This window comes from Somniosus microcephalus, chromosome 8 (genome assembly GCF_052327205.1).
Source record: "Somniosus microcephalus isolate GS21.2 chromosome 8, FLI_Smic_1.0, whole genome shotgun sequence".
In the NCBI taxonomy this organism is placed as follows: domain Eukaryota; kingdom Metazoa; phylum Chordata; class Chondrichthyes; order Squaliformes; family Somniosidae; genus Somniosus; species Somniosus microcephalus.
Genome location: NC_140994.1, coordinates 134,680,669 through 134,698,483, shown reverse-complemented (window position 1 = coordinate 134,698,483; position 17,815 = coordinate 134,680,669). Strand labels below are relative to the sequence as shown.

General features: G+C 46.4%; 1 protein-coding gene across 1 annotated transcript in view; it reads left to right on the top strand.

Moving 5' to 3' along the window:
• jakmip2 (janus kinase and microtubule interacting protein 2) overlaps positions 1-17,439 on the top strand; it is a 439,655-nt gene extending 422,216 nt beyond the window's left edge. Inside the window, exon 22 of the mRNA XM_085995146.1 lies at positions 12,815-17,439. Within this exon, the coding sequence (XP_085851272.1) occupies positions 12,815-13,267 (453 nt within the window). The 3' untranslated portion in view covers positions 13,268-17,439. The remainder of the gene's footprint in view (positions 1-12,814) is intronic.
• Positions 17,440-17,815: the final 376 nt, after the last annotated feature.

The window sequence follows — 17,815 nt, the reverse complement described above, 5'->3', positions numbered from 1 at the left end:
ATTTGTACCTTTCTGTACTTTTCTTTATTGATTTTTTTTTTCCTGTCTGTGGATTTATTTTGTCCAGATCGGCATACCTGTGCAATGTGTCCAATCTTTCCGCATTGCCTGCATGCTTTGTCCTTGAACCAGCAGTCTCTCGGGTCATGGGTGGATCTGCCGCAGCGATAACATCTCTTGAAACCCTGTGTCATTTCATGGGTGCCGAAGTCCTGTGTCTTTTGTTGTATCTCTGCAGCTCCTCTTGTGGCTGCTTCATATGATACAGCCATACTGAAAGCCTCGTCCAGTGTTAAATCCTTTTCAGAAAGCAGCCTTTTCTGTGTTCCTTCACTTAAGAGACCGCAGACGAATTTGTCTCAAAGATAATCTGCTAGTCCTGCCCCGAATTGGTAGTGTTTTGATAGCTTTCTTAATTCGGTGCGGTAATCAGTGTTACTTTCATTCTTGTGTTGATTTCTCTTGAAGAATTTGAATCGTTCCGCTATCAGCAGCGGTGTTGGGTTTAAGTGCTCCTGTAGGGTATCAACAATTTCTTTAAAATTCTTGTTCTTTGGTTTGGCTGGAGTGATTAAATTTCGTAACAGCCCGTATGTCTTTGCGCCCATTAGATTTAGCAGTACTAGAGTCATAGAGTCATAGAGTTATACAGCACGGATAGAGGCCCTTCGGCCCATCGTGTCCGCGCCGGCCATCAAGCCCTGTCTAATCTAATCCCATATTCCAGCATTTGGTCCGTAGCCTTGTATGCTATGGCATTTCAAGTGCTCATCCAAATGCTTCTTAAATGTTGTGAGGGTTACTGCCTCCACAACCCTTTCAGGCAGTGAGTTCCAGACTCCAACCACCCTCTGGGTGAAAAAGTTATTTCTCAAATCCCCTCTAAACCTCCCGCCCTTTACCTTGAATCTATGCCCCCTAGTTATTGACCCTTCTACTAAGGGAAAAAGCTCCTCAGCATCCATCCTATCTATGCCCCTCATAATTTTGTACACCTCAATCATGTCCCCCCTCAGTCTCCTCTGCTCCAAGGAAAACAAACCCAATCTGCCCAGTCTCTCTTCATAGCTGAAGCGCTCCAGCCCTGGTAACATCCTGGTGAACCTCCTCTGCACCCTCTCCAACGCGATCACATCCTTCCTGTAGTGTGGCGACCAGAACTGCACACAGTATTCCAGCTGTGGCCTAACCAGTGTTTTATACAGCTCCATCATAACCTCCTTGCTCTTATATTCAATGCCTCGGCTAATGAAGGCAAGTATCCCATATGCCTTTTTTACCACCTTATCCACCTGTTCCGCTGCCTTCAGGGATCTGTGTACTTGCACACCCAGATCCCTCTGACCCTCCGTCTTGCCTAGGGTCTTACCATTCATTGTGTATTCCCTTGCCTTGTTAGTCCCCCCAAAGTGCATCACCTCGCACTTTTCCGGGTTAAATTCCATTTGCCACTGTTCCGCCCATCTGACCAACCCATCTATATCGTCCTGCAGACTGAGGCTACCCTCCTCGCTATTTACCACCCTACCAATTTTTGTATCATCCGCGAACTTACTGATCATACCTTTTACATTCATATCCAAGTCATTAATGTAGACCACAAACAGCAAGGGACCCAGCACCGATCCCTGTGGTACCCCACTGGCCACAGGCTTCCAGTCACAAAAACAACCTTCGACCATCACCCTCTGCCTTCTGCCACTAAGCCAGTTTTGTATCCAATGTGCCAAGGCACCCTGGATTCCATGGGCTCTTACCTTCTTACCTCTGAAGCTTTTTTTTCATCTTCTATTCCATTTGCAGTGCAATATACCTCCACTCTTTCCACATATGTGGTCCAATCCTCTATCTCGTTATCAAAAGCATCACTATTGCCAGACTTAGGCATCTTAGAAAAGATATGGTGCTTCCCGCGCTTTTCTTTCTTTTCTGCAGAAAAGATATGGCGCTTCCCGCACTTTCCCACCGCTGCTGCCGATGACAACGCTGCTTCCCGCGGTTTCCGTTCTTTTTTTATTTATTTATTTACAGTTGGAGACTCGTTCCCGCCGGACTTTCTCTCTAGGTCTGAACGCCGACCTGCTTGCAGCGCCGGCCGTCTCCCGAGTGCTCCCTCCCCGTCTGTTACTGCTTGCCTCCGATTTCGCTGCTTGGCCCAGCTGTAGAGCCAGCCGCTGGAGCCCCAGCCTGACGCCCAGGAAGGATTAGCGCAGTACCTGCCACCAGCTTGGCCAGCTGGTGAAACCAAAGCTTCTTTCACTTTCTTGATTCTTCTGGACGCCAGAGGAATCGATGTCCTTGAGGTGCTGCCGAATTGCAGGTAAGTCCGTTTCCACTTCGTCGCCACTGTTGTGTCTGTGTGTTGATAGAGACACTGAAGACAGGAGTTGGTTTGATAGGTGTTTACTAAACAAAGTCTGGAGGGGAACTAACGGATACAACACAATATACAGGCTTATATAGCCCGAGTGGCCATTACCGGCATTACAGTACACATGGGGCTCTTAAAGGCACATACACTACAGAGGTGTTCTAAGTTTACCATATAAAAAACGGTGTGACAGCAGGTGTTTCTTACTTTGTCATCTTTACGAGGGCAGATGTTCCTTACTTTATGTGCTTCTTTACGAAGTGTAAATTGGAGCACCTTATCCAGGGTGAACCATTGTTTCATTCCAAAAAGTTCAGCCTGTCAGAGCCCTTAACCTTCTGTTTCAATAAGGTTATTTATTCAGGGTCAACAACTATCTTATCTCAATAGCCAGAATGCTTTCGTAGCTATTTCATAGTTAGGTTTCTAAATTTCCAAACCCAGTTTGTCATGTTTTAAGAATTCCAGAATTCTTTCATAAGGTGGTGTATTTTTCTGAATAGGTTATATGGCTTATTCCTTCACAATCCCTGCATAGGAATAATTGGATAAGGTTATATTGGGCCTTAGTGGTATTGTTTCTTTCCAATTTCCCCTCCCTCTCTGTCCTGAAGAAGGTCCTTCGCTGGGGTATGGTTTCGTTAGCAGTGGTCACCCTCCAGTACCTCAGCCAAGTGGCCATTTTTCATGCGTAACCTTCGACAGGCATCTGACTGGCAGGTTATCTGATTGCAAATTACGTCAAAGCTGAAGACACCAGGTCCTCACCTGGTGGGCACACATGTAGACTTCCAGTAGGTTGCTGGAACAGTGCTGCTCCAGTTGCTGTACAGTGATGAGAGGTGGGAGGTCTGATGATTTTCCTTTCCATGATGTGGTACTGTGGTCATTTGTCTCCTGTTCAATCCTGCACTGAGATCAACTAATTTAACACAGACCAGAGAAAAATCATGGTCCATATGGCTCAGAATCAAAGATTTTACCTCCAAATCATTGGAATATCTTTCTGGGGGGGTGGGTATTTGTGAGAATAGGATTCTAATTATGTGCAGAAGATCTAATTTTTTCAATGCTCTCGATGTAGTTGAGCAAACACTTACTACCAGAGCGCATTTGCTCCTCTGCAGTCTTTTCTTGCTAATATTTGAAATGCCACAAGATAAAAATAACCTCAGATTCTTGGCTAAACGCACGGACCATTTTTAATATTCTGCTGCCCTCGTGTGAATTGAAAAAAGGAGATTAGCTATCACTGGATGGACAGTTTATTGTAAGCTGCAATCAACTTCAGTCAAAGGCAATTGTTGAGCGGAGTGATACCCAAACATAGCTTAATGGGGCAGTAATTCCTCCCCAAACGCGTGAGTACGGAAGGGGTACTCACGCGTCTGGCCGGAGGAAATGCCGTTTTTCGGCATGCACAGCGCATGCGCTGAAAACCGGCATTTCCTCTCCTCTAACCCAAGAGTTGAAGAGGCTAGCGCGTGCGCTGTAGGGGGCAGCGCGTGCGCCTTGGATTTCCTCTGTTTTGGGGGATTTGCGCATGTGTAAAGGCCTACGGTCTTTACGCTTGTAAAAAGCACACATAAGTATTTATTTTTACAGGTAAGTGGTGTTTTAGTGCAATTTAGAATTTTTTTTTCCACAGGTTTATTATGTTAAAGAATCTACAATAAGGTAAGTTTAGTTTTAGACCCCTTTTATTAAAAATTTATTTTTTTCAAAAATAAAAATTATTGTTTAAATTATTTTTTAAAACTTATTTATACTTAATTTAATGATTGGGATGTTTTTTAAATTTTTATTTAAAGTTTAAATAGTGTTTTGGGCCCCTGTAGTTGTCATGAGTTTGACAGTTCTTACTCTCAAACTCATGAATGAACCTTCCCCTCCCCTGATTGGTTGTACAGTGCTCACCTGATCCCAGCCGGCACATCACACTAACTACGCCGCTGGATCAGGTAAGCACTGCGCGCTGACACCTGAACCGGGCCTGTGACAGGAAATGCAAGCAGGCCCGGGCTTCAGATGTCAGCGCGCAGGGTGAGTGCAGATCGGGGGCTTGCACGCGCGGCAAGCCCCCGACACCAAGTTCTGGGCCATTATAGGAAATAAGAATTTTCATTGATGGAGTTTCCCCCCCCGCCACATAGTATAACATGAAAAACCCATGGAATCTAATTGGTATTCTGTGTAATTCAAATCATATTTCTCTGATTATTAACCTTCAAAGGTCTGTTCCAAACTGGCAGTGTCCAGAGTTTTCACATTTCTTGTCGATAAAGGAAAATGACTAATAGCCTGTGAAACTTTTTGCCCTTGCCATAAAAAATGATGCTGAGACGCAGATTCTGTGTTAGAGTGTTTGAACTCTTTCTTCAATAGGCCATCCAACTAAAAGCAAACAGCTGTTTGATAAAAAGCCAAAATTGTGGAAAACCCAACATTTCCACCAGCATCTCTAAAGAGAAAAAGACACATTAACATGGCGGGTGCGGAAACTTCTTTGGAACTGGAATCATATTCTGAAGGTTACAAAATCCTGAACGTACTGAAGGGAATAGCAGATCGCAAATAAAGGAAAAGGTTCAACAGTGAAGAACGAAGCAACCAAAAATCGCAACCAAGAGAAACAGAACAACTTCAACACTTGGGTTCCTAGAAGAGAAGTGGCAGTGAATCAAAAGACAGGAATAAAACAAATGTGGGGTAAAATTTCAACAGGGATTCTCCTGATCTCCCAATGTAACTTCGGCAGAAGATCAGCAAAAATCCTGGACATAACGGGATGCGTGGCCATTTTGTCGGAGTTTCTGCCAGTCTCCCACCAAAGTTATGGCAGAAGATTGGCGAGAATCCCTGTAGAAATTTTACCCCTGTATATTGGCTAATTCTACAGCTGTTTTTATACATCTGGACTGCCCAGAATACCACCAAGGTGATGAGATTGCTGGGATAGCGAGGGAGTTATTTCCACTGTACTTGTTTACTGTAGTGTCAGGAAAAATTTAACTGCCAGTCACTTTTTTTGCCAGCTTGTGCCAAGTTGGTCTGGTACAACCCCTTTCTCAACCCGCAACCCCCCCCGCAACACTCTCAATCCATCCGCGCCCCCCCCCCCCACCCATTGTTGCTTTGTACGAACGAGATATTGATGGGTTGGGCGGGGAATTTTCTCAAGAGGTGCAGCCAGTACCTTGTGCACCTTTTCTTATTCCTACTCCACTATGAAATGAACAGTACAAGAACCTTGGTGTCTTTTCAAAGAATGTTGTAACAAAACTCTATCGCTGTATAGACTGGACTGATGAATATTAGTTGCTTGCCTTTTGTTGTACTCTTGTAATGCTGTCCTAAATGTTGGAACCAGCAGCCTGGAGTTTCAGGTCTGAAATCCACAGCATCCTGACATCATTAACAAGTGTTCAGGCAAATTCCAAACTTAAAGTAACTAAAATTGGTTAATAACCCAGATACTTTTGACTAAATTCTCACCAAGTGTTGCAGCCATTATAGTGCATGGCCAATAAGCAGCCTTCTTTTTCTGGCAGAGTAGCAAGAAGCATCTGATTCATACAATGTTTGTTTCTGCTGACAATTAATTCAGCCCATGTTTCTCGTTAATCTATAAATTATTATCTCCTAATTGAGAGTGGCTTGTAGGACAACTGCTTATCTGTTCTCCAGCAACCTAGTTGGGAGGTGGTATGCAGCCACTTGACAGTAATGTATTCTTCTAATCTCTGATAGGGAGAGAGATTGTGACAGGCATGGATTAGTATAATCCTTAATAATTTAATGGATTTAACTATGAAACCTCAATATGGGTAAGTAAGGATTCAGTGCCTGGTGGTTGTTGGAGAGGTGCAAATTGTCTTATGATATGTCAGCTAATCCTTGATTGAGAACATTAGCATCTAATTGATAGAGTTATAATAGCACAGAAGGAGGCCATTCGGCCCATTGAGTCCATGCTGGCTCTCTGTAGAGCAATCCAGTTAGTCCCATTCCCCCGCTCTATCCCCATAGCCCTGCAAGTTTATTTCCCTCAAGTGCCTATCCAGTCTCCCCTTGAAAACATTGAGGCCTAGAAATTCGGTTGGTAGCGCCAGCGGTTAGCGCCTAAAGAGCCCAAGAATTGGGGCATAACCCAATGTTGGGGCGGGCGCAATGAAGATAGTGACAACTCCCATATTGACTATACATTTAACGCCTGCGCTAAGTGTTTGCGCGCGCCCGCGTGCGCAAGCAGATCATGATGTCATTTCAGTGTGCAATGCCTTTTAGGCGCCCCTGACCGGATATTGGGTGGCGCCCGGAACCTTTATGCCTAGCGCTGTTAGTGACAGTTCGAAGGAACGTTAGCAGGCCCTTCTCGGAGTCGGGGGGCGCTATTTAAAGGGGACAGCTCTAGTATAAAAGCTGCAGCCACTTGGCCTGTTCATTGCGATCGTTGCTAAGAGAGTTGGTGAGCTACTGTGGAGCAGAGTTTTTGGAATTTAGCATTAGAGTACTTGGGACCTTCAAACCTGTCTGGAGCAGTTGGAGCACTACACCTAACAGCGTTTTGACCAACTGGCATTGGAATGGGAGCTGCTTTGGAGGGCAACGGCCTCATGGCCGAACACTGTGAAGGGGCAGAGAGACGGCGGGAGAGAGGGCTGGGATTGGCCAGAAGGAGGAGGGGCAATGGAGGTCAGCCAATCCGAGGGTATGCTGCGAGGGTCTTTAGGCAGCAGGTGTCACACCTTGACATGTCGGAGGAGCAGTGTGTGTGAAGGCTCCGATTCGGGAGAGACGTTGTTACTGAGCTGTGCCGCCTGCTTGCTGAGGATCTGCAGCCGCGTCTACGGTGCAGGACCTCTCTGTCGGTGGCCGTAAAACTGACTGTTGCCCTCAATTTCAATGCCACCGGATCCTTTCAGTCAGCCACTGGGGACATTGTGAATATCTCTCAGTTTGCAGTCCACTGTTGCTTCCGGCAAGTTACAGCTGCCCTTTATAGACGAAGGCATCAATTCATCACCTTCCCTCTGACCCTGGAGAAGCAGGCAGAGCGCGCGCAGGACTTCGCTGCTATTGCGGACTTCCCCATGGTGCAGGGGGTGATTGACTGCACACACGTGGCTTTGAGGGTGCCATTCCAGAATCCTGAGGACTTCCGCAACCGCAAGGGGTTCCACTCCCTCAACGTGCAGCTGGTCTGTGACCACCGCCAAATCATCATGGCAGTCAACGCCCAATTCCCAGGGAGCAGCCACGATGCCTTTATCCTGCGGCAGACCTCAATTTGTGACCTTTTTGAGGGGCCGGCTCGACCATGAGGCTGGCTTATTGGGGACAAGGGCTATCCTCTCTGCCCATGGCTGATGACACCACTCCATCTGGCCGCCACCCCAGCAGAAGAGCTGTTCAACAGCAGCCATCAGGCAACCAGGAACATTGTAGAGCACACTATTGGTGTGCTCAAACAGCATTTCCGCTGTCTGGACCATTCGAGGGGAGCCCTGCAGTACTCGCCGGAGCAAGTGGGTCACATGGTCGTCGTCTGCTGCATGCTCCACAACTTGGCGATTCGACGCACCCAGCCAATTCCAGCTGTCCCTCAACGTCCAGCAGAGCAGGCGGACGAGGAGGAGGAGGAGGAGGAAAAGCAGGCGGAGGAGGAGGAGGAGCATGCAGACGAGGAGGAGGAGGAAGATGGAAGGGCTCCTGAAAGTGGAAGAGCCATCCGTCAGAGGCTCATCAGGACTCGTTTCGAGGCCCCTCTGGCGGAATGATGGGTGTCTTTACTCCTGCGCACTTTGGATCTTTGAAAGCCTCTGAAGGCCAGCATCACTGTAAATAGTCACGTGTACCATAGCACATTAAAACTTTTCTTTATTGTCACAAAAGTCTTTCATTACAGCAAAACAACGTCAAGTCAACAGAAACCATAACTAACAAAATAACAGTTAACTCTTCGGCAAAGCCGCAAAACTAAACAAACCATTTCCAACAATTACAACAGGTGAGGGTGTCCTTGAATTTGGCCAAAGAAACGTCTCAGCACCTCCCTCTATTGCTGGCCCCTTGATGGAGAACGACTTCTCTTTCGCGGTCGGCCCCTTCCCTCTCTGCTGCTCCTACGTAATTGAACCCCAATGGCGGGGTCAAGGCTGGGGGACGCCTGCTGACTGTGTGGAAGCACAGAAGCCCCTGAGGGACGGCCTGGCCGACCTCTGGTCTTGGAGGGTGCGGATGCAGGCTGCTTGATCTGAGCATGGCTGGAAGCAGTGTGCCCTGCAGGTGGTGCCAGCTGCACTGCAGACGTACCAGCGCTGGCATGTGTAATGGTCACCTGCCGAAAGAGGACACCTGCACCATGGTCGGACGACACACTGGCTCTCTGAGGGGACCGGTTCGGCTCATCCACCACAATCGCATGCTCCACTGATTCCTGGCCTTGTATGGGACTGGAAGGGCCCGGGGTGATCCTAGCTGATGCAGATAGGGTGGCTGCAGTGAGAGTTCGCGTTGCCTCAATCTGGGTGTGGACGAGGCCGGCAAGTGACTGCGTGGCAGCAGTGAGGACCTGTTTGGCAGGTGCCAGTGCTTCGGAGAAGCCCTGGACAGTTCTTTCCATTGCTTCGGACAAGGCCGGAGCAGTCCATTCCACTGCCTCGGACAAGCCCTGGACAGACCTTTCCAGGGATTGTCCGAAGCCCTGAACAGTCCTTTCCATAGCGGCCTCGAAGCCCTGGACAGTCCTCTCCATGGCTGCCCCGAAGCCCTGGAGAGTCCTCTCCATTGTTGCCCCGAAGTCCAACACACTCTTTGCCAGTGTTTCTATTGATTGAGGCATCCTCCCCACTGCAGCCATCAGCTCAGTGTGCCTGAGCCGGGCCTGGGTGCTCATTTCAGCCAGGCGACACACCTCCTCTGCACACTGTGCAGCAGTCATCACTCCCTGCCTTGCCCTCCGGGGAGCCGGTGGCCGAACTTGCCAACCCCCCTTGCGTTGCTGCATGCCGCTTGTCCCGGCAACTGGCTCATCATCAGAGCCCCCCCCCCTCCCCTCCAGGGAACTACTATCCCCAGTCTGCAGATGTGTATGCTCCCCTGAGATGGAACGGATGCTCCGGCTTCCTCCTGATCCTCGCCTCCGGAGGCACTGGCACTGGCAGCTTCAGGGCATTGATCCCGAGTTGGTGATGAATCATCTGAAAGCAGGGAGGTGGAAGAGTGGCTTTAGCAAAAGGACAGGTTGGCGGCAAGGCATGCCAGATTGCGGCAAGGCTCTGACATGGCTGCACACTGAGGAAGCATGCTGGCGGGGGGACCAAGTGGAAGGAAACAGCTGAAAAATGTGAGAGCCTTACCCTCGCTGTCGAGAATGGGGTCGGCAGCTGCAGTGGTAACAGGACCACTCAGACGTCCTCCAAGAATCTGGTGCACTCTCTCCTCGAGATCCGTGAGAGTGACGACTTGTGGAGGCCCGCCACCGGTTCGAAGCTGGTCCTTTCGCATCGCTGCCAGCTTGGACTGCAGGGGAAAGAAGGGGAAGTTCTGTAACATGAGGCCTTGAGAGATCATCTCATGCCCCCCATGGTGCAAGAGCCCTTACATGAGGCCTTGAGAGATCATCTCATGCCCCCCATGGTGCAAGAGCCCTTACATGTGGCCTTGAGTCAAATGTCCATGTGTGTGCCCAGAAAGGGCCATGGGTGCTTGCTGACAGATGGCCATTGGGGCATCATGGCAACAGGGTGTTCGAAGTCAGGTGCAGATGGAGGGAATCAGAAGTTTGCATAAACAACACTCACCCTAACGACCCGAGTGAGGTCGTTGAATTTCTTCCTGCACTGAACAGGGCTCCTGGTCGCCATACTGCTGGAGTTGACCTTCAGAGAAACCTCCCTCCAAGATCGCCGGTAATCCTTTTGATTCGGCCTCCTGCCATTGTCAGGATACAGAACATCTCGACGGCGCTCCACTGCGGACACCAACTGGTCCAGAGCCTCAGTGCTGAAGCGCTCTGCTCTCTGTCTCACCTTCTCCATCCTCACCAAGTTTTTTGCGCCAGAGAAGGGTGAGCGCCGATTCTGAGGCCTACAGGGCATTGAGTGTGGCAGCTCAGGCTGACTGACCCACCCCTTTAAGAGCCGGCCGGCGCCTGGAAGTCTCGTGGTTTTCGGTAATTGAGATCACCTGCGCTGCGCCCGTCCGCGCCGATATTGGGTAGCACCTGAACTTTTGTGCCTTAGGAGCCCCATGCAATGTCTGAATTCGCACCTTAATCCCCTTTGGGGGCGATGCAGCCCAATATCGCGCCAGGCAGCGATAAGTTTCGTCTGGCTATAAAATTTGCGCAGCGCCACTTCTAACGCCTCAAGCGGGGCTATACCCAATTTCTAGGCCTCTGAGTGTCTCCGCTTCCACCACTTCTGTCAGCAGCGAATTCCAGGTCCTCACCACTCGCTGCGTAAAAAAGATTTTCCTCACATCCCCCAGTATCTCTTGCCCAGAACCTTAAATCTGTGTCCCCTAGTCCATGTACCATCAACTAGTAGGAATAGCCTTTCCCCGTCTAGCCTATCCAAACCCGTCATAATCTTGTACACCTCTATCAAATCGCCCCTCAACCTCCTTTGCTCTAATGAAAACAAATCTAGCTTCTCCAATCTGCCCTTGTAGCTAAGATCCCCAATCCCTGGAACCATTCTGGTAAATCTCCTCTGCACCCTCTCAAGGGCCTTCACATCCTTCCTAAAGTGTGGTGACCAGAACTGGATGCAATACTACAGTTGTGGCCTAACCAGTGCTTTATAAAGGTTCAGCATAACTTCTCTACTTTTGTACTCAATACCTCTATTTATGAAGCCCAAGATCCCATATGCTTTGTTAACCACTCTCTCAATATGTTCTGCCACCTTCAGGGACCTATGCACATTAACTCCCAGCTACCTCTGTCCCTGCACACTCTTTAAAACTGTGCCATTAAGTGTATATTGCCTCTCCCTGTTTCTTCTGCCAAAATGTATCACCTCACACTTCTCTGTATTAAATTCCATCTGTCACTTGTCTGCCCATTCTGCTAGCCTTTCTATGCTCTGTTGCAGTCTATTGGTATCATCCTCACTGTTTGCCACCCCCCAAGTTTTGTGTCATCGACAAATTTAGAAATTCTACTCTGTATTCCAATATCCAGGTCATTTATATATATCAAAAAAAGCAGTGGCCCCAGCACTGACCATTGGGGAACACCACTGTCTACCATCCTCCAGTCTGAAAAACAGTCATTTACCACAACTCGCTGTTTTCTGTCCTTAAGACAATTCCTTATCCAAGCTGCCACTGACCCACCTATTCCATGAGCCACACTTTTCTTAACCAGCCTTCTATGTGGTACTTTGTCAAACGCCTTCCAAAAATCCATGTAGACAACATCCATTGCATTCCCTTCATCAATCCTCTCTGTTACTTCATCAAAAAATTCAATTAGATTAGTCAAACATGATCTGACCTTTACAAATCTGTGTTGGCTCTCCTTAATTAGCTTAAACCTCTCCAAGTGCCCATTAATTTTTTTCTTGATTATTGTTTCTAAAAGTTTACCCACCACGGATGTTAAACTGACTGGCCTGTAGTTACTAGGATTGTCCTTACACCCTTTCTTGAACAATGGTGTCACATTTGCCACTTTCCAATCCTCAGGCACCTCCCCTGCATCTAGTGAAGATTGGAAAATTATGGCAAGCCCTTCCGCTATCTCCTCCCCCAATTCCCTTAGCAACCTGGGATGCAAGCAACCTGGGATGCAAGCCATCTGGACCAGGCGACTTGTCCACTCTAAGCATACCCAGCCTTTCTAGTACATCCTGTCTATCAATTCCCCCCCCCTTCCATTTCTTCTACCTTTTCAACTTCTACCAATATTTTGTAGTTCTGGTAGTTTAGAGGTGGAGATGTGGCCAGGTAGTCATATACCTGGCCAAAAGTCAAAATGGGAACGGTTCTTATCCTTGCATCTTATATAATATTTTCACCAACACTTTGGTACATTGGTACAAACTGCTGCCATTTTGACTGACCTATTCCAAAGCTTCAACTTTGGGCTTCTGCGTAGCATTAGGTCCCAAATTCCAGACCCACCATGGGCAAACCAGAATCTAGCGTCTGGATTAACTCATCTTTATCCCTATCTATTGCAGACTTGTTCCTGATTATAACTGACATCTCAGACCCGCAGTATCCCATCACGTGACTAGATTCTGTCTCCACATTGTCAGATAAACATGCAGTTAAAAATCTGAAGTGTAGAAATATGGTACATGAGTGTAACATTTGTGATGAGAGAGTTTAATGTTGGCTTTGTGTCTAATATGTTCTCATTGAATGTCTCCAAATAGCATCATTACAAATCGTACTTTATCATTATGAGAAGTATTTTGCATTTTGCAGGGTGCTGGATGGTTAAAACGCTTCCAAGTCAGTAAAGAGTTGATGTTGAGTCACCCTGTAGCTGGGACTAACGGAAGTGAAGGAAAGCAGCAAAGATTATGCCTGAAGTCGTCTGCCTTCTTTGCCAGAACCATTACCCAAGATTTATTTTGCTCGACTCTCCCTATTGAAGAAAGTCGCAAGCTACAGTACCTGCTGCATCTAACTGCAACTGCATCGCAAATCAAGAGTATTTTCAAGCAAAACAATACCACATTAACAGCAACGATACACAAACAGAAGTGTCTTAGACATAGAACCAAAGTGAAGAAAAGCAGCTTATCCCTGCTGTGCAGGGGAACATTAAAATATCAGACTATCACTGCATTCAGGACTAAAGGGTGGAAAAATCACAAAGGGAATAACTTACGATTACAAATTTGTAATCAAATTTCTCAGAGAAAAACCTACTAGCAGTGATGAAGAACAGAACTGAAAACCATACAGGGTTAAAGGACATCACATAGAATTACAGGGATTCTATTTATTTCTTCAGCAATGGTATCACTGATGAGGGCATTTCTTGACCAAGGAGGACGTAATAAGTTATTAGAAAGAAAGGAAGACTGGGTGAAACTTGGGGACTGAAGAGCGAACCTAAACCTCTGCGGGGAACTTAGCCGTTCATTGGGAGAAGCATACCTGAAGACCCCAGACGTTGAGGAGCCGCGGTAACATTTATGTGAACTGTTGTTTAAGTTTACGATGATTCATGGTCTGTCAATCTCGGTCCTTCCCTCATAGCTGTGAATATATTAACTCATTCATCGTTACTTGTTCCCAACCTTCAAATGAAGCTGGGCCTTACAGCCAAACTGACCATCATGAGGTAAAATCTTGCAGTACGTTTTTCATTACGTTACAGTGGCCTTAAAGTTAAGTTGCCACGGTCTTCATGATATTCTTCCAATTGAGTAACTTCCTTTCCCATATTTTTGAAGAATATATGTTTACATTATTAGTGCAGACAACTTTCTGTATCACTATCACGGTTAGTGGAGAGGCATCACCTACATGTACAGCTGTCTCTACTGAAGTGTGGATTGTTTAGAATTGCACACGAGGAGCTTACAATTGGGTAAAAAGTAGGGTAATTCTACTTTGAGCTTCCAGCACTCCCTCCATTCAATTCATGTGAATCTTGCTGATTTTTTTCCTCTCTCATAGTAATCTATTGGCCCATTTATTTAGGCCACAGCATCATTTTTACATTTCTTTTCATATGAATTATGGAGAAATGATCTATTTCAGGAAGCGGAGTTCCTGTGTAGCGGCCACCCATGTATATTTTGTCATAAGGGCAGCATTTCCACATGAATTGAGTAGTTTGAAAGGGTATCATTTACAGATGTCAGGAAGAGAAGCTGTCATGGTAACCCAGGTGGCTTGAGTATGTGGGGATGGGATATTAAGAGCAAATGAATGACTAGAAAACCATAGAGAAATGGTCAAAGTTATACTGAATTGAAATAAGAATGAGTCGTGCAATGAAAGGAATGACTTTGTCACTGATATAAATGAGAGCTTTCATTAGTGCACAAGAATTGTGGAAATGAAAGCCATGCTTTATCCAGCAGTCCTGGATCCTATTAAAAGAGGTCTCCTTGTCCATTCCTAGACCTGTTTTGTTGCATTGTAGACCTCCTTTTCATTTTAAGATTTGTTTTTCTTCCTTGAGTCTTGTTTTCTTGGTGCTTGTTTTACTTGGAATCTTTCTCCAGCTTGCTTCGGTTTGCTTTTGTGTTTTCTGCTTTCTTTTCATACCAAGGGCTGTTGACGACAACTAGCTCAGTTAAATAGTGGAACTGGGCCTTAAATCAAAGTATTCCTTGAGCACTACAAGATTGAATAGCTTAAAAATGGGATTGAAACACTTGGTTCAGAGGCTGGCCCTGTTTGTATGACTGACAGCTGCCTGGGACTGAGCAGCCAATTGCAACACTGATGAGTTCGACCTGCTCTTATCAACATCACTATACATAGATCCTTGTGATGGTAGAGGGTTCCACTTCAGCCTGTTGGAGCTGAGGAAGCGAAAATCTGAGGATGTCCAGGCCTGAAAAATTACATCAACAAGCTTTTTGAAAGATCTCCAGTTCTGTCTTCAAAACAACTTCAAGATATGTAACTCTGTGCAATTCTATAGATGGTCCTGAATTACCAGCTGACTGAACCTCTTTGGTAGCAATACCAGAGCATTCATACTCCAGCAGTAACACTGTGTTAGAGTATGAGGCCTGTCTGCTCGTGTTGCCAGAGAGGCTGGTGTGAGAAGGCTGACACGACTTTGGCAGAGTCAGCTATCTTGATGTAGTGTAGAGGATGGAGATAGTTCATTTGCTAGTGGTTTACCCATACGTGGTATTTAGTCCCGGTAATGTACTGCAGTGTTATGAAAGGAAAATCAAGCTTGAATTTTTGTACTCTAGCAGAGAGATGGAGAGAGAGACTGTTCCCTCGCCACAGTTTGCACAAAATGGTTGCTCACCAAACCAACATATAGAAAAAAAGAAAGACTTGCATTTATATAGGGCCTTGCACAGCCTCAATATGGCCCAATGAACTTTACAGCCAATGGAGTACTTTTGAAGTGTTGTCACTGTTGTGATGTGGGGAAACATGGCAGTCAATTTGCACACTTCCGGGTTCCCCAAACAGCAATGAGATAATAACCAGCTAACCTGTTTTAGTTAAGTTGGTTAAGGGATAAATATGGGCCAGGTCACCAGGGAGAACTCCCTAGCTTTTCTTCGAATAGTGCCATGGGACATTTTACGTCCATCTGAGGGAGCCGGCGGGGCCTCGGTTTAACATCTCATCCGATAGATAGCACCTCCGACACTGCAGTCCTGATGATCCTATGGCATCATTCGAAGAAGAACCAGGGGTGTTCCCTCCAGTGTGCTGGTCAACATTTGTCCCACAGCCAACATATGAAACAGATTTATATGTTTCGATGACGAAAGGTCATCGACCTGAAACGTTAACTGTGTTTCTCTCTTCACAGATGCTGCCTGACCTGCTGAGTTTCTCCAGCATTTTCTGTTTTTATTTCAGATTTCCAGCAACTGCAGTATTTTCTTTTTATATAAAACAGATTATTTGGTCACTGTCACATTGCTGTTTGTGGGATCTTTCTGTGCGCAAATTGGCTGCCGCGTTTCCTATATTACAACAGTGAATCTACTTCAAAAAGTACTTCATTGGTTGTAAAGTGCTTTGGGACATCCTGAGGGCGTGAAAGGTGCTAAATAAATGCAAATTCTTTCTATTACAATTAACTTTGCGGCTATTTTATCTTCTGTCAGTGACTGGAGCATCGCTTAAATCTTTTAATTTTGGCATTGAGGCTTTACTGCCCAATGTCGACAGAGAATGGGTATCTGGTGAAACAAAAGGCTGACTGCATGAGAAAAACAATTAAGAAGATTGCTTTGATTTTGCACAACTGCAGTCCTGAGAGACTGCACCTGACTAATCTCGCTGCTGTGGCAGTAAGCTATTAGTACTTGTCGGGGTACTCGGTAGAAAGTGGGTTTACAGGGAAGAGACCCTTTCAGGTTTCTGCCCATTTCCTCATTGCTTAATTTCTTTTCCTCCTAATTCTTTCAATCTTGACGCCGCCTTATAATGTGGGCCTTTGTTCTTCACACACCCTCCCCACTTCCCTCCACCTCCCCCTCCCCACATGACTTGACTGACATGTGCCGCAGATTTGAAGCACTTTTTGTCACTACTGGCCCCCCCCCCCGCCACATTACACGCTGGGATGCTTAAGCGACTTTAGGGTTGCGAACCCTCCAGGATTAACCCGGAGTCTCCAGGAATTACAGATTAGTCACCTGCGCAATGCTGCGACCAACCTGCGGGGGGGGGGGGGCGGAAATCAGAGGGGTGTTAAAAGAAGTGTGCGTTCTTCATTTTCTTTGAAAATTTTTGTTTATTAGTTATAAAAAATATTGGCGATGTGAAAAAAAGGCTGTTTAACTAGACGGGGCAATCGGAGGCAGGAGGTCATGTGATGAAACCTTCAGGACTACGTCCAGCCAGAGTTGGCAACCCTAAGCAACCTGCATGAGGAAGGGAGAAGGGATCGGAAACTGAAAAAGAAAGGAAGGTTTATTTTTTCTTCAACTGTTTCACTGGTCCAGCTTGAGGTTAAATCTATGCCCCCGCCACCCCACCCAAAAAAACAATTAGCAATTTACCCTGGGCTTCCAGAGTCTGTCACTCCGCTTCCTCCACACCAACAGGTATTTCCAGTTGTGAATGAGTTAATACATTCGGCAAGAGTTAGGTGAATGATGAAAACTTGAATTAAGATATTATTTTGCAAAACTTAATTAAGTAATTAAAATGATAGCTTGCAGAAACTCTACCACAGATCCCTTGAATAATATCCGAGGGGTCTGTGATCAGACGTAACAAAATGTATTAATGTGTAGAGGAATATTAATGCCATGTTATGTTTATGACCGGTTATTTTTTTAATTTATTATCAGGAACTATTCAAACAAGTACTTAGTTGGAGTTTGTATAAAGAAATAAAAACATGAGTTTTTCCTATATTCCTCTTCTCTTCGTTCTTCTGAACCCTGTTCTGTCTCCTGTGAGTACCCTGTGTGTGTCTTGTCAATCCTCTGCAGATCTACCTGTATGAATTGGTGCTTTAGGAACTGGGTTGTGGCTATTTAATCCGAGCACTCTTTAATTCAAGGTTAATAAGGTCATGTTGAGATACCGCGGCAAACGTGGGAGTCGAGACCAGAGCTAGTAAATCAGAACAGCTTTTTATTTCAGCCTCATGGCAAAACAGGAACTGGAAGAGCCCGCGCCTGACTTAAATACTCCCCAGACAGGAAGTGCTCCCGGCAGCCTGTCCCTGTGGGAAACAAGTTGCTGGAGGAAAGGGCCCCCGGTTGGGGGCGTCTGCTTGAACTGTCCGTACCGCCGTGAGCGGAT